Consider the following 26,863-nt stretch of genomic DNA (forward strand, 5'->3'; position numbering starts at 1 on the left):
GGGGGGCAGACGTGGGGCTGCCAGGCTGCAGCTATGCCAGCTGCAGAGTGACCAGCTGTTCCGGAATGGGGCAGCAGAGCACTGCTCCCTGCCCCCTGGGCCCCGGCAGCCTAGGGGGGCTCTCCTTCCCCACCCTCTTGCCAATACTGGAGTCACGTGCTCTATGATCCCTGTAACGAGTGTGGGGAAGTCTCTGGAAGGCACTGGGGTACGAGAGGAAATTGGCTACCCCAGCTCAGGATGCCGAGACCAGCATGGTGCATTCGGGCTGGAAGGGGCTGGACCAGCAGGTGGCCCAGTGCTTTTATGAAACTGGGGGGCTGAGGGCAGTTGACTCCCCCACTTCCGTGTGGGAAGTGCGTCTGGGTGTGGTGAACACCCTCTGTTATTGACCGATCGGGACCGAGTCCCGTTGTGGCGGGCACTTGCTGCTTGGTGCTGTTGGGTGTTCTCTGACGATTTAGGAGGCCCGGAGCGTGGGGGCTGGCCTGGAGGTGCAGAGCCGGGAGCCGAGAGGTGGGCCTGGCGATCGGCCATTTCCAAAGGTCTTGGTGTTTAGTGCCAGAAAAGCCACTTAGAAAGGGGCTGGTGACACCGTGTTTATTTGAAGACAGTTACAGAAACGGTGCGTGCTCATTGAAAAGTTCAAAACAACACGGCCGTCCGCCCCCTCGCCACCTGCACTGAGCCTCCGTCCTCTGCTCCCCTGGGAGGGGCCCCGCAGCGTGTTCTCAGAAGCCTCTTACGTCCCGCAGACAAATGGCACAGCGCACACGGGTCTTGTTTCATTTCACGAGTTTCTTCAGAGTTCTTGACTTTTATGTTTTCTTGGCCAAATGAGGAAATGGGAGCTTGTCATTGCCTGGTCATGGCTGTGGCTAGTGCTGTCCTGGGGCGAGCTGGCGCCCGTCGGGTGTCAGGCCCCTGGCCCCCCCGTGGGGTGTGGGAGAGTGGGTCCCGGGGTGGGTCCCCGGGGACACCGAGTGCCACCGTCGCTTACCAGCCATGGCCTACGCACAGCCACCACCGGGGTCCCCCCGTTGGGATCCTCCTGGCTCCCAGGAAGTTGGGTGTAGGACACCCCCAAGTTCATGGGTCCCGCACGCGCACTGCCTTCTCCACTCACGGTCGGGCGTCTTGGCTGAGCGCGCCTCGTTTGAAGGTGCCGTTTTGTGAAGGGATGAGGCCAGGTAATCAGAGTTTGTCCTGCAGTGTGTCCCCGGAGGAGGGGTTCTTAACGCCTGCGCTTCAGAGGAAGGTGGGCACGCGCCACGGCCCCTCGTGTCTTGGAACCGCTGCATCGGCACAACACTCTCAGCAAACGAGTCCTCCTTTTGGGATCTAAGCCCCCCTGCCACCTGGGTTTCAGACATATTGAGCCCTCTGTCAACTCTGTCGTGTTTTCCTGTGCCCTGCGGAGCTCTCGAGGAGGAAAGTCCACAACGGCCCCTGGGGCCCACAAACAGAGGTTGTAAAGAAACACAAGCGTGGTTTCAAGGACGTCACCTCCCCTTCCTCAGCTCGCGCCATATGATCAGCCTGTGTCTTTCTCATGTCCCTGACTCAGCCCGGTCAAGGGACGTGCGGATGGCGCTTGAGCTAATGACAGGGACACGTCTGGCCTGGACCACGGGGTCATCTAGAAGGGACTGGGGATCCTGGTCTCCCCCTGGGAGCACCTTCCTGACTCATGTTTGGTCTGAGTCTCTCTGCGGGCTGCGGGGGAATAGAACCAGGCCTGCCCTGCCCTCCAGGTGCCCTGTACTTGACTTTCTCCTGCCACCCCTGAGGACCGCCATGTGCCCCAGTCGCCTTGGCAAACAGCTGGTTCCTCAGCAGCTCCCCAGCCCCACGTCCTTCGCAGAGAGCGAGGTCTTGCGTAGCTTGGAGCAGCATGGGGTGCCTTGCAGAGCCCACGATGGGGGCCGGACGCACGGCCCGCCCAGCCCTGGCTCCGAGGAGCACCGTGGACTTGGAGCGCTCTGACCCCAGCAGTGTGGGCTTTTTCTTCCATGAGAAGAAACTCTCTGGACACCCACTGGGTCTTCAGTAACTCCATTCAGCTCTGATACTGACCCCCTAGAGTCAGCACAGGCCCCGCAGGCTAAGGGCAGAGCCCCACACGACCGCCCCCTTCAGATGCCAATCCCAATGCTGGGCCACCTGGACTTTGGACCCACCGGCCGTAAAGTCAGGGGGTTCCCGCCCCTCCAGGTTTGATAATTTGCTAGAACAACTCATGGAATTCAGGAAAATGGTTTACTTCCTATTACTGGTTCATGATACAGGAAACAAGTCAAGAACAGCCAGATGGGAGAGATGCATAGGGCAGGTGCAGGGGGAGGGGTGCTGAGATTCAGGCCGTCTCCGGGCATGCCACCGTCCCAGCACCTCCTCGCATAGACCAAGAACTCCATTGTTTAGAGGTTTCGTACTCAGGCACGATTGAGTCAATCACTGGCCTTTGGCGGTTGAACTCTGTCTCTAGCCCCTCTCCCCTCCCTGCAGGCCAGGGGTGGGACTGAGAGTTTCAACGCCCTGATCACGGTGGGTGTTGGGGGGAACCAGCCCCCAACCACCAGTCATCTCCTTCGCACACAAAACACTCTTATCCTTTGGGAGAGCCAATGGAGCCAGGAGCCGCGAGCCAGGAACTGGGGACAAGGCCCAAATCTGTATCGCAAGCAGCAGCCCTGCAGGTGTTGTGGCTGTGGGTTTTCCTACAGGGAGCCCGTGCTTGCCTGGCGGGCCATCTTCTCGGGCGGGGACCGGAGGCCTCCCTGTCACTTGGCCTCGCTGTATGAGGGCATGGCTGGCAGAGGCGAGAAGCAGGCCCCGGGCATGGCCAGCAGGGCACTCTGCACCATACCATCACCTTTACGCGTCTCCCCAGGGGCCCCTCTGCCTTCGCTTCCAGTCCCAACATGCTCTGAATTTCTCCCAGCCTGTAATTACCCTCTTACACAAGAGCAGCGAGTTTCTACCTACGTTCTCTCCGCATGTCCTGGGAGAGGTTTGCTCCAGAATGTTTGACCCAGAAAAGGCGAACCTTCATTTCTACATTGTGAGCGGCCTGCAAGCCAGCTCTTGCTCTGCCGGATGTCACAACAGCCCTTCCACGGCACGTCCGTGGATTCAGAAATTCCACGCTCCATTCCATGGAGGTGAGAGGTCTGCAAGGGCCAGGTGGAGACTCATGCAGTCTGAATCAGGGTTTGGGAGTTGTGCTGGGAAGGCACGCAGTGAGAAGGCCATGCATTTCCTTTAGGGAGCATGGTGTGTCTCTTTGGACACAGCGTTTATTCAGAAAGCTGGCTGCTGAAAACAGGGGACCCCTTGGCCCTGGAAGCCATCTTTGGAGATGGGGAGTGATGTTGGCTTTTTTGGTGTGAGGCCAGGTGTCCTGTGAAAAGCAGTAATTATCTCCGTCTGCAGTGCCATTCGTAAATAAATAGAGGCTTCTAATGGTATAATGATCATCTGTAGGTTACAGTTTTAAATAGACGTAATAACCCACTGAGCATGGAGAAAGGCCCAGCTCGGAAGCCGGGGAGACACTGGCTGGATCTGGGCATGTTTGGGCACTTCCTTCTACCTCTGAGCTGGAGGTTGGGTGTCTGCGAAGGGCACATCCCTCCCTCGCAGGGCTGTGGGGAGAACGAGGGCCAGCCTGCGCCCCGGCTCCTGATGCTATCAGGTGTGAGCAGCCCCAGCCCTGTCTCTTCTCGTCAGTGCTCACCAGACTCCTCTGCCACAAGTATCACGCCCATTGTGCGGAGGAAGAAACTGAGGCCAACAGAGGCTGAGTCACTTGGCCAAGGTGGCTAAGAGCTATGCAGTAATAGAGGCTGGAGTCGAAGCCGGTCAGCCTCCAGAGACAAGCTGAGCCCTGGCACGCCATCGTCAGTGCCGTGACTCCTCTTCCTCACGTCCGGACCCTTCTATCACCTGTGCTCCCACCCCCACCCAACCGCGGAAGAGACAATGGAGAAGAGGGATGCGCACGAGAGGCCCGAACCCACCTTTGCTTCTGCAAAACTGCAGCGACAAACAGAACTTAGACAATTGCATGGACTCTTCCCCAGAATCTTGTTCTGCGCTGCACGTCGGGGAACTGCACAGCTGACATTGGCTGTGTCGTGTTCCATGTGTAACTAAGGCTGGGACATGTTTGCCTACGGAAATATACTGTGAGAGCGGCCGGGGTCTCCTGCACTCTCTCCAGACCTCAGTGAGCCCCCTTGGTTTGCAGGAGTGGCCTGATTCTGGGTTGTCCATGTTTGTCTCTCTAGTTGCAAAAAGGAAGTGTGGTTGATTTTTTTTTTTTTTCCTTTGCCTGACTTGAAATTCCAGGTATCCCATTAGCCTGGTATTTATGCTAAAATGGTAACAGGTTGTGAAATTGTTTTGTCTTGGGGTCTTTCCAAAGGCAGCTACGGAGACTTCTCATTGGAGTCCCCGCCCTCTGAGACCCAGTGTGGATGCCACCCTAGGATGGGAGCCGTGCCTCCCTGGAGCTCCACCTGTTTGGGTTACTGTACTGAATTCCGGGCTGAGTCAGCCGTGGGGTGCAGTCTGACTTTGCCTGGAGAAGACAGGGTGAAGGACCCATAGACAAGCTGAAGGTTTGTTTGTGTGTTGGACTGCCGAGCGGTAGCATTCGGGGTAGGTGCGACAGAGTGACCTGGCCCCATGCGGGGAGCACTAACTGCCAGTCTGGAAAAGACCCAATTCCCTCCTGCCTTCAGTTTAAAGGAAATGTCTTGTAGGTGTCTTTTCATACCTAGGGTTGATGAAAGAGAATGGCATGTTCACAAACAGACTTCTGAGCCAGGGAATGCCCACAGTAAGCCGCATCCCATAACTCTTGGGAGCGTGATATTACTGGACGGCCTTATTGCTCATTTGAAAGTGTCCCAACAAGAGGAGGGTTGGGGAGTGTTGCCGGGGTGGGATGTGGGAGCCCGTGTGGTCCACGGCACACCTCTCAGTACCATAAAGTAGAGCATCAACCCAGCATTCCTTGGGTTGGGCCGCCATCTTGTTTCCAGCATTTTTCCACTTTCCCTGGGCAAGCAGGATTAACTTCATAGATGTTCTGATCATATTTAGCTGTACTGGATTTTACCTTTTGAGTCTCAGGGCTCAGTCGGTTAAGCTTCTGACTCTTGGTTTTGGCTCAGGCCATGATCTCAGGGTCATGAGATTGAGCCCCACATCGGGCTCTGTGGTCATCACGGAGTCTGCTTGAGAGTCTCTCTCTCTCTCCCTCTGCCCTTCCCCCTGCTCACACTCTCTAAATAAATGAACAAATTAATCAATAAAATCTTTAAAAAAATGTGGCGTCTCTATTGCAGAGTAGAAATGATTGTTGATGTCAGCTGGTGCTGTCTTCAAGACCATTTGAAGCGAGTCTAGACCGCGGTGCTGGGAGCTCTGGATGATTAGCGAAGGGCTTTACCTTCCCTTTCATTTTGGAGTTCTTTCCTCAGGATGTTATAAAGCATGATTACAGGGAGAAAGAGTCAGTGACCTCAACCCTTTAAATGCGTTTTCATGGTTGTGTTCCTAGCTCTTTTGGGGACAGAAGTAATTAAATTATTTCCAGATCTCTAGAGTGTTCCAAGAGAAGTTGCTGAGGCAGCTGTATAAGAAGCTTACTTGAAGAGGAACGTGGAAGAGTGCAGTGAGAGTTGAAGACATTATAGGCCTTTCTCCAGCAAGTGTTAGCAAAACTCAGGACTACCTAGGCCTGGCGTTCTTTGGCCCCAACTCTAAACAAAGGAATACAGTTTCAAGATAAGACCTATTCGCATAGGTATGTGACTATTTGAGCTTCTTCTTGAAGCTGGAGAGAACACAGAAAAGTGAACGATGGCCCCCACTCTGTTCTGTCTGCGCAGGTTTTGGTGACGGTGACGTGTGCTTATCTTCACATTCCCATGACACTTCCCTCCTGGCCTTCTCTCTTGATCCGTGGGAGTGGACCAGGTCTCCACCTTGGGGACCCTCAGTCCATGACGTCCAACCTCCATAAACACTCTCTTCTGTAGAGAGGAGGGGGGTTTATCTGGAATACACAGTTCAGCTTTCTGTTAGCACGATTTTGAAATGGTTTATGTAACTGGGGAGTTGTCTGCTTGCTTTGGAAAAAATAACTCAAGCATAAAGCAGGTGGGCTCATGGCTGGCTGTTTTCACAGGAGCCCCTTATGCCCCAGATGTTGGCGTCATGGAGTTCTGCTTTGGGGCCAGAGGTTCATGTCTGTTCTCGGAGACATACTCAGTCCCATTGCAGATATTAGATATTGTTTCTACTTAACTTTAAAAATCCGGTATCAGTATCAGAGCCCCTCAGCGGGAAGCCAGAGCACTGAAGATTGAATAGCCCTACTTAAACAGCTCTGTGTGATCGGGCAGCTCTGAGGAGCTAACTTGAAAACCTCAGGAGGGGCCCTCAAAAACGCAGGTGTGTGTGGGACGGTGGGGAGGGGGGCTCTACCTGTTCATCGGATTTAGGCAGATTTCAGCCCCGGACATTCAGGCCCCTTGGGAAGGCCAACTAGCTGGAAGGGGCCCCCACCCTCTGCTGCTCCGAGAGGGGTCCCCTGTGTGGTGGTGAAGGCTTGCCCCCGTTCACCGGGGTAGAGAGAATTTAATTCCCCCTTGTGGATAACACCTTAATGCAACTGAAAGAAGATTACTTATTTGTAAAGCCTTTGCATTTTGTTCTTGTCCATTTGACAAATGAAGCATTATTATCCCCAGGGTGGCAGGCGCGGTGGGCTGGCCAGGACGAGGATTGGTCCCATCATGGTCCCTCAGCAGGGCTCACAGCCATAGTGCTAGCAGTGTTTCGTCAGGCCAAGCCGTAACGTGGGGCAGCCTCGGACAGCTGCTGTAACCCTCTTTTCCCTCGGAGTGCTGCAGTGAGGCCCAGGAACGGTTCGTCTGTGTGACAAGTTTCCTGTAGGGGGTCAGGACCACTAGGGCCAGGAAGACCCACCCACGGGTCTCGGTGAGAGGACATTGGGACCCACAGACGCTCTGTCTTTAGTACTCTACTTACTTTCTTTTTTTTTTTTAAAGATTTTATTTATTTATTTGACAGAGATAGAGACAGCCAGCGAGAGAGGGAACACAAGCAGGGGGAGTGGGAGAGGAAGAAGCAGGCTCATAGTGGAAGAGCCTGATGTGGGGCTCGATCCCATAACGCCGGGATCACGCCCTGAGCCGAAGGCAGACGCTCAACCGCTGTGCCACCCAGGCGCCCCTCTACTTACTTTCTTGATGTGACTTGAATAGGAATTGTGACCATCGGAGTCTTGGTTCTAGATGTTTTAAAGTCTTTTAAGTCTCAATCTGCTTGTTTATTTATTTGCTCTCAATCATGTGCTTAGGCCAGCCACATACCCAGGGACGGGGTAGGGGAATGCTCTGTAGAACTGGATACAAAGGAGAACCCACTCCTTGTTCCAGAGCGCTGATGAAGCCTTGGGATTTTATTGCTAAAATTCTAATTAGCTTAGTAGAGAAGGTTCTGGAGACCTAATAGGAGTCAAGCAGTCATCCTCGGGTGTTTTACTCAGAGCGGCGCGAGGCCCAGGCCGTCGCAACGAGGACAGCGAATGTTCTCCGTGTCATGTCATTTGTGTTTGTAACTCATCTGGCACGAAAGTATGTTCCTCCAAAAAGGATTGTTTATAGAGCTTTTATTTTTAAAATGAATAGACGACATTTCTTATACAAACATTTTTTTGTTCCAACCTTTTGTGAACTCGGCAGAGGCAATAACACGATGGAGATGTGTAAACTCACGCACATAGCTCAAGCCCCTAGTGCGACCTTGCCAGGATGGGGGGGACGGCGTGGGGTGGCGTCTGTCAGCATCGGGAGCAGGCGATGCTTTCCTTTCTCATTCTGTGCCGTCGAGCCTCCCACGGTGGATGCTGGGGACAGACCCTGGGGGTGGGTGCTGGGGGAGCCGCAGCGTCCGGGTCAGGTCTCCTTGGGAGGGCAGATGGGCCGGGGGGGGCGGAGAGGCTCTGGACGCAGGGCCCTTGGGGGTGGGGAGGAAGGAATTAGCTGGGGATGAGAAAGAAGAAGGGGGCAGATGTCCTAGCCTGAACTTCTTGGGGAAACAGCAGGCCGGATAAAGGAACTATTTGGATAATCTTTCCACTTGATATTTTATTTTAGATTCTGATAAATCCACCAGAGAATTGAAGAATTTTCTTTTCCTTCCCAAGTGACAGCCGGCAGTGTTCCCATGGGAAGGTGGGGGTCCCTCCTGCTTTACGCTCCGCCTCCTGGTGACTTGGCTCTGGCCTGGCACACTGGCCACCTGCCGGGCGCCCCCTGCAGTACCCCTCCTCCCAGCCGGTGCGCACCTGGCACCTGGCTCCTTGTCATCCCTGGGGGCTTGCTTGGCATTCTGCCAGGGCAGGGGTGACCCCTCATTCTAGAAGATCCTCTCCTATGGAAGGATTCTGTGGCAGAAACTTGATATTTCTCTGTTCGGTAACCACTCTCTCTAAAATGCTTTGTGATTTTTATTGGGAATGTGGTTTGGTTTGTTCCTGGTGTAATTACTTGACTTCGTCCTATAGGTTCTTAAACGAACTCACTTTGTAATGCTATTTTTGTTAAGGTTGTATAATTTCCTAAGTGTTTAATATTTTATATGTTCTTTGAATTATCCCCACGTCTTTGAAAACCACAACAGATTGAAAATTATCTAGATAGAAACAATTTATGGTGTTCCAAGTATATTTTTAAGTTTTTTGCTTATAAAATCTATCGCTTGTTTTCTTTCTAAGGCTCATTTTTAGAGAGAGGAGTTGGGTAATGGCTTTTACTCCATATGAACGTGGAAATGTCTGGGGAATTTTAAATCAGCTGGTGTGGAGAAACAGAACACAGTATCCAGGAAAAACTTTTTATGTGGAAGGAATATAACGACTAGATTCGGGCAAAACCGAGTTTAGCTCTTGAGAAATGCATCAGGAAGAGAAGATTTGGAGTGTTGTTTCCAGTCTTCAAACTATCCCATAACGGAAAAGACGCGGATCTGGGTATTTACCACGTTTGGAACTCTGACGTCTTGTCCTTGCTAACCTTTCAGGTCCTGATCATTTTATTCAGTGAAAGAAAAGGGTATTTGGGACGAATTCTCCTTTCTGTCCTATCTTGTGCCTCCTCCAGATCGTGTCTTGTCACGTGGTGGGCGAGGCCATTCAGTTCCTGGTGCGCGTGGGGCCCGCGTCCCCCGAAGACACGGGGCGCCGGCTGTATGGTGCACGGCTCTCGCCGGTTCATCTACAGGTGAGTTTGGGTAGATCGAGTGGGTCATGGGAAGACAGCGCTCGTAACCTGTAGGGTAAGCCTGGTGCGAGCGCAGGGCCGTGATTTCCCGTGTTTTTATCAATCCTTTATTTCATAATTTCCGACTGTAACCCTCTATATTATATTGTAGCTTAGGAAATACAGTGTGTGTTATGTATATGCACATACTGTATACACGCAGACACACGTATGCATCCACACCGACTCCCACCCGTACATACATATACAGATACGTGTGAACGCCTATCATGAATTCAGAGGTTGCCCACCTACCGCTATTGGGAGACATGATATTTCTCAAGGCGTTTAAACAGACCGGGGCTGTTGCTGACGGGCAGAGCTAGGGCGAGTGGCACCTGAGGGGAGGACGGGGGGTCTGGTTTCGGAGCCCGGGCCAGACCCCAGCAGTCCTCTGCGGCTGGAACACTGCCGTAGCGGCTGGACTGGGCATTCCTCTTTTTAGTTTCTGGAAAAGGTCAACTTTAAAAGAGCTTTTACTATTTTTTATAAGTTTAAAAGATGGGGATTACTATTATCTTTCTCACAATGCACTTACGATTATCGTAGCAACAGATGTGCACAGGCGCATCTCATCTCGTCGCGCTGTGCAGATGCCTCATTTTTACCCACGCAAGGTTCGTGGCAGCCCGGCGTGGACACGCCTGTCGGCACGTTGCTCCAGTAGCCTTCGCTCGCTGCGTGTCTCCGTCCCGTGTGGGTGATTCTGTCGTATGTCACACTGTTCCCTTATTATATGTGTCACGGTGACCTGAGGTCGGTGACCACGACTCTGAAAGCTCACGTGGTGGTGACCGTTTCATAACAGTGAAGTATGTGTGCCGTCTTTGTAGATGTAATGCTTGTGCACTGTAGACGACAGGACAGTGTAAATATAGCTTTAAAAAAATACGTATTTATTCTAGAGAGAGAGCGTGAGAGTGGGGGGAGGGGCAGAGGCAGAGAAGCAGACGCCCCGCTGAGCGTGGAGCCCGACGCAGGGCTCCATCTCACGACCCTGAGATCGTGACCTGAGCCAAAATCAAGAGTCAGACACTCGATTGAGCCACCCCGGCGCCCCTAAATATAACTTCATATGCGCTGGGAAGCCAAAACCTTCACTTGACTTGCTTTATGGTGATCCGTGCTTTATCGCGGTGTTCTGGAAGCAGACCTGTCGTATCTCCGAGGGGTGCTCGTATATTTTACACCATATTAATAATGATCTCTATAGTAGTTATAGAGAGACGTAGATAATACTCATAATAGGCTTATTAGGGGAATTTCTGGATGCCTGAACCATCAGAAAACAGTGTGTCCCTCACACAAAGCAGGGGTCCACGGAAGCTCCGTTCAGCCAGCGTGTGAACGTTGTGAATTTCTGGGTCTGTTTTAGGGGTCAGTGCGGCTTCAACCCCGTGTTTCCTGTCCTCTGTCCCTGTGCTTGGCTGCAAATTTGGGGGGTGAGCCTGAGTCGTACAGCGCCCTCAACCCAAGGGAAGAGGATATTCTGTACGCTTTTCTTACACAGATGTGGTTTTGAGTAGCCGGGGCAAATGGGATTTTCTGGCTACCGAAATGGCTTTCTTTCTGCAAGCCAACCCTCCCAGCCCCCGTCACTAACACTCCCTTTCTGAGGGTTGAGGAGGGTACGTGTTACTTCATGCACTTGTCAGGTGTTCCTGGCCTTCTGCTCCCCCAAACGTTTTGGACAGTGTAATTGTAAAATCACTCCAAAGTCTGGGACACATTTAGCCAACACTGGACGCCTGTTTCGGGACAGAGTGAGTGCAGCAGGCCCCATAAACCTCCACGTAGGAGATAGAGTTTCCGAGATGCTGTTTCTGTGCTATCTGACGCAGCTCAGAGACGAGGACCACAATTATATCTTTGATCTCATAACACAGTTTCAAGCCGCTCTGCGGATTCAGCTGCGGGAGATCGATGGGTTATTAATGCCCCAGGCGGGAGACGCCCGTGCTGCTCTGCTGTCCTTCAGATAAAAGGAGAAGAAGGGGGCCCGCGGTGGTCTCGCTGCCCTGTGACCTGCCCGGCCTGGGGGGCCGGACTCACACACTTGCGGCAACACAACCACAGGTCCCCGCCCTGGAATCACCCAGGACTAGAGGCCGAGGGAAGGCATCACTGTCTTACCCTGATGCTCGCATGAGCTGAGGGTCCCGAGGAGTGGGTAGTACTGCCGAAAGCTGCTCTTTCTTCCTTCGCGGAGGGTGGGGGAGGGACGGAGGTGAAGAGCTAGGATCTGTGCCTTAGAAGGAGTCTGTGGTTGAAAAACGAAGGGACGTGTAGTCGTTTGCTATGACTGCTGAGACAAATCACCACAAATTTAGCTTAAAACGTAAGTGTCGGGGCGCCTGGGGGGGGCTCAGTCGATTGAGCATCAGACTCTTGGTTTTGGCTCAGGTCGTGATCACAGGCTTGTGAGACCAGCCCGGTGTTGGGTTCCACGCTCAGTGCAGAGTCTGCTTAGATTCTCTCTCTGCACCCCACCCCCCGTGCTCGCTCTCTCTTTTCTAAAAAATAAATAAATCTTTTTAAAAAACTCAGCATAAATGTATTATGTCGCCATTCTGGAGGTCCGATGTCCAACACAGGCTAACATCGTGGGCTGCCTTCCCGTCCGGAAGCTCTGCGAGGATCTGCTTCCTTGCTCGCTGGGCTGTTGGCATGATTCTGTTCCTTGCAACTGTAGGACTGAGCGCCTGTGTTCTTGCTGGCGGTCAGCTGAGGGCTGCTGGCAGCTTCTCGAGGCCACCGCATTGCTGAGCTCCTGGCATCCTCCCTCCGTCTTCAAGGCACCTCTCGCTGGCTGCTCTCCTGCCTTCCTTTTCCGTCTCTGAGGGTTCGCTGGGATGACCCAGCATTACCCCTCCATTCACAGTCCTTACCCTGGTCCCTCCTGCAGAGCCTCCTTTGCCGTATCTGGTCACACATCCACAGGCTTCGAGGATTTGGGTGTGGACGTCTTGGGTGGGGGCATCATGCTGCCACCACGGACGGGTCCAGTCCGACAGGTTACTGCAAGAGCTCAGAGTCCAGTGGAAGGGCGTGCACTGGCCGAGGCCAGAGAGGATGAGAACACCCGTGCACTGTGTGCACAGCCCTCAGGGAACGTGGGAGCGTGGGGTTGGGCTAAGCATCCCCCTTCCCACCCCTTCCTCCCTCTGCTGCGCGCTCAGTGCCTCTCCCAGAAGAGAGCGCAAAGCACGGAGAATTACTCACGTACGAGATTACAGAGTTGTCATGACATCTGGCCTCCAGCCGCCCATGCTGAGAATCCTCTGAGAGGGAGGTCGAGGCCGAGGAAGGCGCTGGTGGAGAGGGCGTGGGGTTTTGCTAGAATGTGTAGCTCTCCGGTAACTTTGTGTTTTGATAGCTGGAGCTCCACATGAAAGAGAAGAGAGAGGACATCCAGATCCACTGGTCCTTCATCAGCGCTCCGGAAACGGCCGTTACTGTGCAGCCCAAGGCAGTGGTGGAGGTCAGTCCGTGTGTGCTTACAACCTCCCCCCCCCCAGTGTGAGAACGTAGGTGCGTCGTGACCCCCTGATCTGGGGAATAGAGGCTCAGCCCAGCACCCGTGTCGTGACCCCCTGATCTGGGGAATAGAGGCTCAGCCCAGCACCGCTCCGATGTGAGTAGGCTTCTCCCCTCTCCAAGAGCAGGGGGCCGCCCTGACGGGGCAGGAGGGATCTAACGCTGGGCCCTCCACCCACCGGGGAGCTTTAGGAAAGCCTGGGCCTGCCCGCCGCCGCCCCTTTTGCAGGAATTGTTTCTAGCACTCTTGTGCCACCGACGCTGAGAACCACTGACGTCATGTTGCTGTGGGGTTCCTGGACGGGCTGTCGTGCCCGATTATTTATCCCTCTCTCCTTCCCTGAGGCAGTCCCCTTCCAGCTCAGGTTGTGGCCACGGGCGGGCTCCCAGGGGCTGGTGTCTGCCCACCCTGCCCCGTTTTTGCGAAGGTGCATCTAAAATCAGGACGTGATCCCTCTGCTTCCCACGGTCTTCGGTGTTGGAAGAAATGAATTTGGAAGCAGGGAGTGGGAGTACAATGTCACCCTGTGGTCACTTCCAGTGGCTGGAGAGATCACTCAAAATCACATGTGCCAGAGGCTCGGGTGATCCGTGATTCCTTTGCAGGGGTGTTTATGACGGTCGTTCGCAGTCTTGCTCTGTTTCCGACTTTTGTTCAACCGCGAAGAGATCCCCAATGGCGAAACGTGCGACTGTGAGCTTTCATCCACACATGTTCTTACCTTTCATGCCTTGGTATAAATGCGTGCAGTTTTTTGTTGTTGTTGTTGTTGTTGTTGTTTTAAAGATTTTATTTATTTATTTGACAGAGATAGAGACAGCCAGCGAGAGAGGGAACACAAGCAGGGGGAGTGGGAGAGGGAGAAGCAGGCTCATAGCGGAGGAGCCCGATGTGGGGCTCGATCCCGGATCGCCGGGATCACGCCCTGAGCCAAAGGCAGACGCTTAACCGCTGTGCCACCCAGGCGCCCCAGTTTTTTGTTGTTTTTAAGACAAATACGCTTGAATTGTAACTCTTCTAACCGGCACACATGAGAACTGTCACTTTTCCTGGCCGTTCGGTCACCCCAGGGCCTCCGACTGTTTCCCGGGAGGCCCGGTTCCCGTCCTGTTTCCCCTTCCTTCCCATGTTCGCATCTCCTGTCCCACACGGCGTGGTCATCGGGCTGCTGTCCCAGCCCACGGCTGACGCGCACCTGCCTTTGCATCCGCCCCCTCCCCCCGAGGGGGCTGACCCCTGTGTCCCTGAGTCCTTGAGTTAACCCTTTGTCTGTGTGGCGGGTGATCAGCTTGGTAGTGAGTGCCCTGGCTCCTGCTAGGACTCACTTTTAGCTTTTGTCCCCCAACTTTGTAAATTTACATGTACTTTTTGAAAATATAAAATATTCACATGGTTCAAAAGTCAAAATTGTGTGAAACCTTCTACTTAGATGTCCAGTCTCCACCCTGTCCCTCCCACCCCATCCACCCCTGCACCCTGTAACTTTGTTCATTAATTAGTTCGTGTTTCTCTGTCCCGGGTTTCTTTCTGCAAAAACGAGCTTGTTCGCCCGTTCTTACCCAAGCAGCGCCATGCTCTGTCTGCTGTTCGCACCTTGCCCCCCAGCGTCCCGTGGGCTTCTCCGACCATCACGTGCTCCTCGCGTGAATGAGAAGCGAGACTTTCCAAGTGTAGAGTGAAGCCAGCCCCCTGGGAGCTGGTCCTGTGTGTGCAGGACCCGAGCCTCCGAGCCCCCCCGGTGGACGTGACGGCACGGGGATGGGGGTGGCCTGAGCCGGCTGCCCATCTGGGGAGGAACTCGGACATCTGAGCACCCCAACATTCATCTTTACCCTTGTGTTTCCTCCTCTGTAAAGGGACAGGAAATCGTGGGGGTTAAAAAAAGACTTGAGTATGTAAACAAAATGAGATCCATCCGCACGATGGAGGATTTTTTCAGCCATAAAAAAACCAGGGAGGCTCTGACACTTTCTGCAGCACAAAGGAACCCTGGGAAGGTCATGCCGTGTGAGAGAAGCCCGACAAAAGCACGTGTTGTGGGAGCCCCTTGCTGGGAGATCTCCCCGGCAGGCAGGTCATGCAGGTGGCAGGCGGATCAGGGCAGGCAGGGGCTGTTGGTGGGGACGGGTGGGGAGGGCAGGGGTGACTGCGGGTGGTGGGAGATCGGGTGAGCGAGAACCTCGCGAGTTTAGCTGTACGCACTGAACGTTCTGAGTGCTACTGAAGTGCCTTCTTTAAAATGGTTAATTTTATGTGATGTGAATTTCACCTCCATTAAAAAAGGAAAGATAGGGATATCAAGGACCTATTAAAGAGAAAGACGACAGCGTGGTGGTTCTAAGTGCAGACCCTGGAGCCTTAACGCCTGGGTTTGACTCTCGGCTCTGCCACTCGTGAGCTGTGTGACCCTACATGTGTTCATTAACGTCTCTGTGCGCTAGTTTCCTCATCGGTAAAATGGGGATAATGATATTCAAGGTGGTTGTGAAGATTAAATCAGGTAATACATATAAGTGCGTAGACTTGAGCCTGACATATCCTGAGAATGATAGTGATGGAAGCATTAGCCGTTTGGATAAATTAGAGTTTCTAGCAGAGAGTAGATGCTCAGAGTTGGGCAGAGTGGGATCAAGTCTGCGTAACGGGGCCTGGCCAGCCAGCCCTCCGCGGGCCAATCTCCGAAATCACTCCAGCCCTGCAAGGCGGGAGGTCTTTCATGGGTCTGTGGTCCTGGTGGGAGTCCCTGCGTGCAGAGGTCCTGTCCCCTGAGCAGGGAGGGGGCGGCTGGAGCCCCGCAGGGAGGGCGTCTACACCAGAATGTGGACCGTTCCTCCGCGTGACCCACCACAGCTGATGTATCTGTTTAGCTGTGGGTGGATACTTAGGTGGTTTCCAGTTTGGGGCTTTATGAATAGTGGTGCTGTGAACATTCTAGAACACAGGAACGCATTTCAGTTGGGGATTAATTATTATAACTATATGGAGTTGACACCTGGTAATAGAAATCAGCCAGCTTTGTTTCTCTACAAGCTCACCTTTCTTACTGGGCCCTTTCATCTACTTGACGCTTTCTAATTACCCCATGCCGTGCAAGAAAGAAAAAAACCACATCTGTCTGAAAGGGTCTGCACAGAAAAAGCAACATCTTCGTATATTGTACGAGCCTTGATTGTTTCCATTTTAAATATAGGGAGCAGGAATTTCTTCTGAGATCAGTAAGGCAGACCCTGTCTGCCAGATGAGAACGAGTAGGTCACCTGTCCGGATCTTATGTCCCAGAGCCCGGGCAGCCCCCCGTGTGCTTGGTCCCAGGGATGCAGTGAGGATGGCGGTCGCCTGCCCTCCAGCCGCACGGTGCACAGTTCGGAAGTGGTTTGGTGACTTCCCCGTCTTTTGGCAGGACCGGGTGGCGGAGACCAATGCCGTGTCTGAAACTCTCAAGGACATCTTGAAGTGCCTGGTCAGGGCTGCCTCCCCGTCGGTAGTTCTGAGCACCAAGCCTGTGGATGTGAGGGAAGTTCAGGTAAGCCACGGAGCGTGGCGCTTCATGACCCATCGGGGATCCCGGTCCCCCTCCTGGAGAATCCGCTTGTGTTTCGAATGTCTCCCTGCCCCATGGTGAGCGAGAATGCCTGACTGCTTGCTGGGCGATCGTGGTGGTGTCAGGGACGCGCTGCGAGTCCAGGGCACAGGGTTCCAGAGCCCCTTGGGATGGGAGGAATAGGTGTCTGGGGTGGTCCGCATGGCCCTGCCCTAATTAGCCCTGACCCTCTGCCTTTCTGGAGCCAAAACTTGATTTTCACTGTCCAGCTGAGGGCCTGTGGCCTGGGATCTCATCCTTCCAGGACTGAGGTATCTGGGAAACCCAATTAGCAATGAGAACGTGCCCCTGAAGCAAGGGGGCTTTTTATATATATGTAAAATATCCAATTATATAATAGCTTCCAGAGTTGCATGAGCCAATTATATATTTATATATAAAAATGTACATTTGTTCATATACACAAAAATCTATTATAAGGAATTGGCTCATGTGATTACAGAGGCTGACAAATCCTGGGATCTGCAGGGTGAGTCAGCAAGCTGGAGGCCCAGGAGAGCGGGCAGTGGGGTTCCGGCCTGAAGGCCAGCAGGCTTGAGAGCCATGGAGAGCTGGTGTCTCCATTCAAGTCTCAAGGCAGGAAAACACTGATATCCCAGCGCGAAGGCAGTCAGGCTTGAGGAAGCCCCTCTTTTTCAGGGGAGATCAGCCTCTGTTCTAGCAGACCTTCAACTGATTGAATGAGGCCCACCCACATTAGGGAGGGCAATCTCTTTCACTGGGTTTTGATTTAAATGTTAATCTCATGCAAAAATAGCCTCACAGAAACACCCAGAACAACGCTGAAACAAATACCTGTACGACCCCGTGTACTGTCCTATTGACACATACGATTAACCATCACACATAGACAATGTGATTGCTCGGGTCACAGTGCTCACGGACTTGGATCCTAAGGACTTTTGCAAGTACTTCTTGCAGCTCACAGTTGGCAAGGTCCTGGTTCATAGTAGTGTTTTCTAAATGGTGACCTCGAGATGTTGGTAAGCTTTCCCCTAAGAAAACATCTGAGGTCGGATCAGTACCCAGGATCCCTTCCTGGAAGGCTCTGTTTGCATAGAGACCTGTGGTGTCTCTGAGAAGCCTTTCCACGATTCCTAGACCTTGTACTTAAGGGACCCCCTCCTTTTTATTTTTTTTTTAAAGATTTTATTTATTTATTTGAGAGAGAGAGTGAGCAGGAGGGGGAGGGGGAGAGAGAATCTGAAGCGGAGTCCCTGCTGAGTGCAGAGCCAGATGTGGGGCTCGATCCCACAAACACGAGATCATGACCTGAGCCAAAACCCAGAGTTGGACCGTAACCAACAGGCCCCTTTTAAAGAGCACTCGTGGGGACGCCTGGGGGGCTCAGTCGGTGAAGCATCTGCCTTCAGCTCCGGTCATGATCCCGGGGTCCTGGGATCGAGCTCCAGGTCCCGCTCCCTGCTCAGCCAGGAGCCCGCCTCTCCCTCTCCCTCTGCCCCCCCGGCCTGTGCTTTCTCAGCATGCGCTCTCTCTCACAAATAAATAAAATCTTGAAACAAAATCAAAAGCACAACACTTGTAGCCGTGCGGGAGGGAGGAAGCCCGTTTGGGAAATGGTTTAAGGTGAGTCCCCCGGGCTGGAGGAGCCTTTTCTCTGTCGGGAAGGCCTCGTCGCCCGTTGGAGGACGTGAGGAGGATGGACGCCGGTCCCGGCGGCACCTGACTCTGTCACCGCTCTGGTGCGTCACCCAGGTGCCACTTACACTCCCCACCCGGATGGCAGGTCTGCCTGATGGCCCTCGCCGTGTGTGTCAGGCCGGTGGCCCGCTTGGTGCCGATGGGCAGTGGGCGCCCGCAGCCCGGAGAGGGTGTCCCACTTTCTCTCCTGCATCGGGCCTGGGTCCGCAAGGCGAGCTTTGCTTCCAGGCTCTACTCACAGCCGGGTTCCGGGAGCCCTCTCTGGCTGAGCGCACTGCTGCTTCACTCGGTTTATCTGGATATAAAAGGCTCCCACGCAGGCGAAGAGGTTATGGTTGGTGGGGACCCTCGCTTCCCGTAAGAATGGAAAACTGTTATGGAGCCGAGACCGCAGGGTTAGCCCCCCCCTCCGCCCCCCTGCCCAGTGCGGATTTTCCTGAAGACCCCGCCCCGTGGCAGGTGTCGGGCGGCTGCCTCCTCTTCTCCCCAGGTCACTGCTCTTGGTTTTCCGTTTGCAGAATCTACAACGCACTTCTTCTACTCCTCAGGAATCCTGCCCTCCCAAACCTCCAAGGGCTCACGAGCTCAGATTATCGGTGAAGAACATCCGAGCCTCGCTGCTAAATGATCCTGGGGCTGCAGGCAGGTGGCCGGGCTGGAGGAAGCTCTGGGGTGCGGGGGGCCCTGCCGGCTGTAGGAGTGACCGTCCCGCCGCACAGCAGAGCAAGGGCTGACCTGCGGGTTCTCAGTGGCCTCTGGGTTCCCTGCGGCACCCTCCAGTTGGGTCTGCAGTGGGAGCCCTGCCTTTGAGCAAAGAGCCGCTGAAAACCAGAACAGTAATGTGCGACGGTTCAACACCAGTCCCGGCTGTGCGTGCAGGAGGGCCGAGGGAGGAAGGGAATGCAGTCGTGACCTTGCCCTTTTCTTTCGTCTGGAAGGCACCCCCCCTTTTTTTAAACTTTTGAACGTACGTGTTCAGCATTCCTGACTGATGCGAGACACGCACCTTCTCCTTTCCCAGAAGCAAGGGTGCCACGTGGGCGGTTTATGGGGTGTCAGAAGGGCTTTGGGCCCACTGGGGACCCTTCGGTGCTAGGAGAGGCTGTTATCTGAGCGAGGACAAGTGTTGCAGAACAGACCCTTCTTTTTAGGTGGTCCCGATTGGCTGCCAAGACCCCAAATGCACAGCGGCCTGGAACGGGATCCATCTTTCCACTGCAATTCAATTTTGCTGAGAACAGGAATGAATTCTTTAGTGTCTGAGAACGCTAAGGGTTACTTATCTGCGGGGAGTTTCTTCTGGTCCCCAAAGCACAGACTGTCCACATTTGACAACCGAGACTGTGCAGAGCTAGCTGTGGGGGATTGCCTCGGGGGTCCCTGTTCCTCGCCTCTGCCGGCAGGTCCGCACCTGGGTCCGTGTCTCCTGTCGAGGGTGATGGTGAAGACCAGTAGGATGACGTGTGTGGAACACCTAACACGGTGTGGGGTCTGGTCCGGCGGTTACTGGTTACACAGTATATTCACAGCTCCGTGCCATGGGACAAGCATCGCGTTGAAGCAGAAATAACTGTTTATTAGTGAAATGTCCCATTACCTGGATCAGAGATCCCCAAACAGGTCTCTGACTGAGCTGAGTCACGTGTAAAAACATATCCCTCCTAAGTCAGGGATATGGGTTCTCTGTGGGGCATCCCCAAATTTAGGGGTCATCCCAGAGGCCTTTCTTTTTGCAAGCAAGACATCTTGTCCAAAAGTGGGGGCCACATCTGAGGTCTTAATGTCATCCCTGGGGAGTGTCCCCCATCCAGGGAGGGGAGCAGGGGCCCCTGGGGTCCACAATCCAGGCCAAGAGATATCAGGTTGGGGATAGAAAACCTTAAACCCCAAGTGAAGTGCTTTGAGAGTCTGTTAATGGCAAATGGAGTAAAGAAGAGTCCCTCCGAAGTGGGTGAGCCAAGACCGAGTCAGGCGTTTAATTCAGCCTGCTATATGCAAACTATGTATGTTTTTAAATTTTATTTTATTTTAAATGCAATTTTAAAAATAGAAATGCCCCTTTGTTTGATTCCAGGCAACGTTAACCCACAGTGTGTAGTTCGGCTGAACGATCCCGTTCAGAAGTTCAGCGCCCTCGCGACAACCACCACCGACCTCAGCTGGGAAGAAGAATTCACCTTGTGCGTACAGCCCGGTGAACGCGGGCTGTGCCCGCAGAGCCCACCTGCTCACGGCTGCCAGATCCCAAAATCAGTGTGTAGCACCGTTCACACCCAAAACAGAAACGTTCACAAATTTGTCTTTGAAAAGGTGTATTAAATATCCGAGGTAGCTTTGGGTTGAATCTGGGTTTCTTTCTGAAGGCAGCTCTGGGTATGGGTTTCCTCCTGGCCCGTGTCCTGCCGTGACCGGAGAGCACTCTGGTTGGGCTCCCTTTACTTTAGAAATACCCACTGTGTGGAGCAGAATTTCTTTCTTCGGGTTGATACCAGAACCTAACAGGGAACAAAGGGGAAAGTGCGGTCCACTGATCAGAAATGGTGTAGGAATTCTAAGTCACGTCTTCTGGGGCAGCATCTCGTAGCACCTTAAGAAGCCGGCTTCGGTCCGGGAACGTACGGATGGCTCCGTGAGATCTGTTAACTGAACCCGTTGTGATGTCAGAACAAAGGAGAGAACAAACTTATCTCCGTAGATGCCGAGCTGACCAGTGACATTTCCTGGGCATTCCTAATTTAAAATCTTAATTAGAACGTGGTTTATGGCCACTTCTTTAATAAGCTTAAAAGAAATCACTGCAAATGACAAAGACCAGAAGTAGTCCTGTTAAAGCCAAGAGAAAGATGCCCACTGTTTTGTTCTAGAAGTATGGGTAGTGCAGTTAGAAGAGGAAGGAAGCAGTGTGTAGGTACCGAGAGGAAGAGGCAAAACGAATCACTTGGAGGTGATATGATTGCAAGAAAATCAGTTAAAACCATCAGAAATAGTCATAGGAAACATATAAATAATGTTTCAGTAAAGTGGCTAGCTCTAAAACTGTAGAAATCAATTGCTTTCTGATGCTTAAACAATGAACAACTGAAACAGGACTGGCAGCAGGTGTCCCAGGTGTAAATACTATAAAGAGGTTTTATAAATCAGTAATGAAAATATGAGTCTTCTCCTGGAAAACCGGGAACAATATCTGAGCTAGAAAACAGAAAAGCAAGAACTATAGCCAGAAACTTCTGAAAAGTTGTTCAATCTCAGCATGAAGAAATATAAATGTAAACAAAAGAGAGAATTTTTTCACCTTACAGGTTGGTAAAGAATAGGCGAGTGAGAATGGCTGGTGGAAGTATAAATTGGAATAACCATTCTGGAAGTCCTCAATATGTATCCCCCCCCCCGAATCTCTTAAATGCACGTACCTTTTGACTGGCGTTTACAGTCTTCCTAAGGAAATAATCACACAGTGTGTACAAAGATGGGTATAAGCGTGTTTATCTCAGCTTGTTTGTAATTATGAAATGATAGAAACAAACAAGCCATTATTAAGGGTTGGTTGCTAAGGATTGGACTAAAGAAAATCTCCTAAGGCCAGATCGGAGGACCCTGGATGCCTATGAAAAGGGGCACTGCTCTGTACTCTCTGACCTGGAAAGAGATCTGATACCTTAAGTGAAAAAAACCAGGTTACAGACACAAGTTACAAAAATATGCTCTCTGTTTTTAGATAATTATATAGCTACACTTTTCAACAGAGTAACTACTAGCCACATGTGGCTCTTTAAGTTTGAATTAATTAAAATGAAACAAAATTAAGTTCAGGCCCTCAGTGTGCACGGGCTCATTTTGAGCTCTCAGGGGCCACCTGTGGCTCGCGGCCACCGTGTCGGATAGCGCCAGAGAGAACATTTCCGTCATCAGCCAGAAGGTAGCAGCGACTTCTAGGAGACCAGGAACCAAATAATAACGGGAATTGTAGGGGGTGGTGAGGTGGCAGACCATCTTTTATTGATGGAAATTTGTGTTTCTTTATAATCAGAAAAAAAATGCTGTTTCAAGAAATAAGACAGCATTTGTCAGGGTCCACAGCCCTTTTTTTCTTTCTGCAGCGAGTTGAACGCCAAGTCGAAGGAATTGTACCTGCAGATCTCAGGGGATGAGCAACCCTCGGAAGGTGGGTGTCGAGCAGATAGAGGGAGGCCCTGCTGTCTGGGAGGGGTCACCTGGCCGCCCTGACCGCCGCCTGGAAGAGCTGGGCGGGGCAGGCCTGCCCTGAAACCACTCTGGTCTTCCTGAGGCCACGCTTGCTTGAAAGTGCATTCAGTTACTAGCAAGGTCATACATTTTGGAAAAGGATATACTCAATTGCTTTTTGCCTTTTTTTTTTTTTAAGATTTTTATTTATTTGACAGAGACAGCTAGCGAGAGAGGGAACACAAGCAGGGGGAGCGGGAGAGGAAGAAGCAGGCTCCTAGCGGAGCAGGGAGCCTGATGCGGGGCTCGATACCAGAACGCCGGGATCACGCCCTGAGCCTAAGGCAGACGCTTAACGACTGAGCCACCCAGGCGCCCGATGCCTTTTTTTTTTTTTTAACAGATACCTGAACTCTTGTATTCAGCAATTCTTGGCTTAGAGAAGCCCTTCTCAACCTTCTTAGCCTTAATAGACCTGTTCTGTTGTGTTCCTAATTGTGGTAAAATGCATGTAACATACAAGTTCCCAGCTTAACCATTTCTGAGTGTAAAGTTTACTGGCGTTGAGTTCATTCACACTGGCGTGCGACCATCAACACTGTTCACGTTCCGGACTTTTCCCCCTTGCCAGGCTGAGACCCTGTCTCATGAAACCCTGACTTCCCCATTCCCCCCTTCCCCAGCCCCCGGCGCACCCCCCCTTCTGCTTTCTGTCTCTATGGATTCCACTGGCTTCTCCTTGTAAAACAAGCCACAGCAGCTTACCCTGGACACATGCTTTAGAGATAAGAAAGCCACAGTTAAAGGTAAAATCACAAACGCGAACACAGACCTATATGTACGCCTGTGTGCAAGTTGGGAGTTTCTGTACATATTAGATTTTTTTAAATGCCTATAGACATACCACAACTGGGAGAGGGGGGACCCTTACGTGGCTTATCCTGCTAAGAGACCAAGCCGTTTGGTTGTCTCCCAAAGTAACGAAGACACAGGGAAAAGCAATTCAAGCTTCTGTTTATTAGTAAGAATTTTTTAAAAAAGATTGATAAGTTTTAAAGATTTATTTATTTTAGAGAGAGAGTGAGAGGAAGGGGCAGAGGGAGAGGGAGAGAGAATCCTCAAGCAGACTCCCTGTGAAGGACGGAGCCTGATCCCAGGGCCCTGAGATCATGACCTGAGCCGAAATCAAGAGTTGCTCACTTCACCGAGGAAGCCGTCCAGGTGCCCCCATTACCAAGAATTCTGAGCTAACTTCCTTGAGTCTGTGGTCTTGGGGTAAGATCAGTGAGGTGCTTCTGAGATGAGAATGGACACATTCCAGGAGAGGGTGTGTGGTTCGAACCCAGGGTGGGCTGATGTTTGCCTGGAGAGAAGCTGACTCCCCATCCATTCCTGAGGCACCACTCCTGCTGGCTCCCTAGATTCACTGCTGTACAACCTGATGGGATCTATGAAATTTCACATTAGAAACAAAAGACAAAAACAGAACAAAGAACAACTGTATAACCTTTACCGAGACTCCCATATTTTGACATTTTGCCCCATTTGCTTTATTATCTGTGCTCACAATTGGTGGTTGCTTTTGATTTTGCTCGCTCTGCCTCTGCACACGCACACACGCATAACTGTGCGCACGCGCATGCTGGAGGGTAAATGCGTGAATGTTCAGGGTATCAGGCCCTGTACCCCTCCTTTCTTAGGTGCATATGTCCTAAGAATAAGGATATTCGCTATGTCCATAGTCCAGCTGTCCGCTTCCTGAATCTGCCCCGATTTCTCTAACCTGCCTACGCTGCGCTTCATCCGTTGGCCCGTGTCCTGCAGAGCAGTTACCTTCCGCTCCCACACACGATCAGTTACTGCCTTGAGTCTCCTGTCTCTTTCGCCTCCTTTGATCTGGAGCGTGTCCACCACCTCCCTTTGTCTCTGGTGTTCTAGAATGTTCTGAAATGTCCTGAACCTGGAGGACGTTGGAGCAGACGGGACATGCATCAGGAGTTTGTTCTGGTTGTGGTGGTGGCTCCCGCTGACCCCTGCTCCCAAGGAACCCTGTGGAAACATATCTTTACTCGCCTCCTGTCTTTTTAGCACTGTTGGCGATGACCACCATTCCTTTGGATTTGTTCAAGAAGCAGCCTTCTGGGCCCCAGAGCTTTACGTTGACCAGCGGCTCCTCCTTCGGCAGCTCAGTGTTGGGTTCAGTCACCGCGGAGGTACGATATCATTCTCCACTGTGGCCAAGCCCCAGCTTGACCCACTCGAGATTACGAGCATCTTTACCTGTCAGTCAATCTACTAAGAGGAGCTCCTATTTCGTCCTATGCATTTCTAGACCTGAATGGGACACTTCCTGCTCACGATCATGTTGAGTGGTCTGCCGCATGGGCAACTTTCCACGATGCTGTGTCACGTGGGCCTGACCCCAGAAAGGTCCATTCGATTTCGTTTGCTTCTCCAGCCTTTGTGCCCATGGTCAGGTGCTGAGTGGCTGGGTCTGAGCAGGGGTCCTCGCACCCTCTGTCAGTTCTGGGGAGACCCAGACTAATGACAGGATGGCTGGAGTACTAAGCGATGTTGAGGGATGAAGTCCGAGGTTATGAGAGGAAGGCAGCGTGCGTGCGTGCCCAGGGGTCGGTGTGGCGCTGCACGAAACATGTAACCCGCTTTCTCTGCAGTTTTCTTACCTAGAACCCGGTGAAGCGAAATCCTGGCAGACCCCTCCGCCCGCTCCTGCTGCAAAGGTAGAAAAAGACCGCACGGTGATGCCGTGTGGGACCGTGGTCACTACTGTCACTGCCGTGAAAACCAAGCCTCGCTTTGACACGGGGAGGGCGTCCCCGCTGAGCTGTGGTGAGTGCAGCCCCCGTGGACTCTAGTCCCGCAGCCCGTGAGCACCTTGTCTCTGTAGACGGCGGGACCCGCAGGCTGTCCTAGTGAGTGTGGTTCAGACAGTCCGTGGCCCAGAAAGCAGGGTACGTGGCAAGGCCTAGCTTTTTGCTTTTTAGCCAATTACCTTTCTATTTTCTCAAATACATGACATGCCGAAGCAAGGCCCAACCCTGTAGTGCACGCTGAAGCAAAAACCGAGATACCGGAGGGGATACCTAGCTCGATGGACCCCCCGATCACGCTTACGGGGGACAACCCGTGGTCTTGAAACATTAGATGTGAGGGATCAGCGCACGTTCTCAGGTTGAGAATCCGTTTTTTAGAAGTCCAGGTGTGCAGTCATTTTAGGTCTAGCTGAATTCTGTCCCTGTCCCCCCAGCCTCTGTCCCAGAGACAACTTCGGTTTCAGTGTAGGACTTATTATTTTATTTTTATTTCTACTGTGTTTCTGCTTCCAGATAGATATGTTATCTTCCCAGAAGAGGCTGCCCAGCACCACCGTTCTTGAATACAAAACAGAAAGTGAAATTCTGGCTTAATTAAAATGTTTCTGAAATTTTATTTAAACCCAGGTTCCCAGCATCCCTTTGGGCACCTGAACTCCGCAACCCACCCCCCCGAATGAGAGATTGTTAAAAAAAATCTGAATGAATGGGGTTGCGTGAGAGGTGTGATTTCTCCTTCCGGAAGCTGTAGGTTCAGATGGCTTTGGGGGCCGTTGTGATCCGGATTTCCTCCTGGCAGAGTCTCGCCTGAAGACGCCGGTCAAGGTGAAAGTGATCGAGAAGGACATCTCTGTCCAGGCCATCTCCTGCCACGGCGCTCCCGTCAGTAAGACCTTCTCTTCTTCGGACACAGGTAACGGGGCGCGTGCTTACCGTGTCTTCCCTCTTGCCTCCCTCCAGGCTCTCCTGTCTTTCTCATCTGCCCACAGGCCAGCATTTGCTTTTCGGAGTTTGGGAGGCGCTTTTGTGAGTAATAAGAGCAGAATGAGGACGAGCAGGGGTGGGGCGGGAATGGAAGCCAGGCAGAGACCAGGGGTGGTGTTCAGATTCTAGCAGATGCTTTCACAAAATAAACATAAAAACCCAGTTTTTGCCTCATGTTATGTAACTTGCGAGCATGACTTTCCTCTCGCCCAATGTACCAGGGCTATGGACATCATCACGCAAGCGGGGCGCGGGTGTCATCGTAGAGGTGGCTTTGTCTCTGGCTGTCCCAGAAAAGCTGCTTGCTAGGAGTGGTCTCCCCCAGAACTCTGCTTGCAAATTCCCCATTTTTAGGGTCACGTTCAGGTAATGAATGTTTTCGGAGAGATGAGTTCCTGCCTCCCTAAGTCAAAACACAATCTAAACTTGGGGGTTACGTTTTCTCCCTTTGCTCGGGTGTGACCTGCTGTCAGAGAAAGGGCAGGTGGGCTGCTTTTCTCTGGCTCGCCTCTCCCTAGCCTCTCAGTCCTGTTTCTGGTCTTGCCAAGGTCAAGGAAGGGACAAGGAGAGGACGGGGGCGGGAAGCTCTCATCTGATGGGTGCTGTCTTAGGACGGCTTTGGATCCCCTCAGCCTGGTGCAGCTGACGCTGCCTCTCTCTGCGGGAGTGGTCACGGTTCTCCGGAAACCGCGGGCTCCCC

General features: G+C 52.5%; 1 protein-coding gene across 1 annotated transcript in view; it reads left to right on the top strand.

Annotated features, from left to right (window-relative positions):
• The window catches only part of C2CD2 (C2 calcium dependent domain containing 2), a 52,349-nt gene that overhangs the window by 11,409 nt on the left and 14,077 nt on the right, over window positions 1–26,863 (top strand). Inside the window, exons 5-13 of the mRNA XM_040621657.1 lie at window positions 9,204–9,323; window positions 12,739–12,843; window positions 16,301–16,423; window positions 18,682–18,805; window positions 20,238–20,343; window positions 22,261–22,325; window positions 24,434–24,558; window positions 25,021–25,195; window positions 25,979–26,092. Of these exons, the coding sequence (XP_040477591.1) occupies window positions 9,204–9,323; window positions 12,739–12,843; window positions 16,301–16,423; window positions 18,682–18,805; window positions 20,238–20,343; window positions 22,261–22,325; window positions 24,434–24,558; window positions 25,021–25,195; window positions 25,979–26,092 (1,057 nt within the window). The remainder of the gene's footprint in view (window positions 1–9,203; window positions 9,324–12,738; window positions 12,844–16,300; window positions 16,424–18,681; window positions 18,806–20,237; window positions 20,344–22,260; window positions 22,326–24,433; window positions 24,559–25,020; window positions 25,196–25,978; window positions 26,093–26,863) is intronic.

This window comes from Ursus maritimus, unplaced genomic scaffold, assembly GCF_017311325.1.
Source record: "Ursus maritimus isolate PB19 unplaced genomic scaffold, ASM1731132v1 scaffold_4, whole genome shotgun sequence".
Taxonomy (NCBI): Eukaryota; Metazoa; Chordata; class Mammalia; order Carnivora; family Ursidae; genus Ursus; species Ursus maritimus.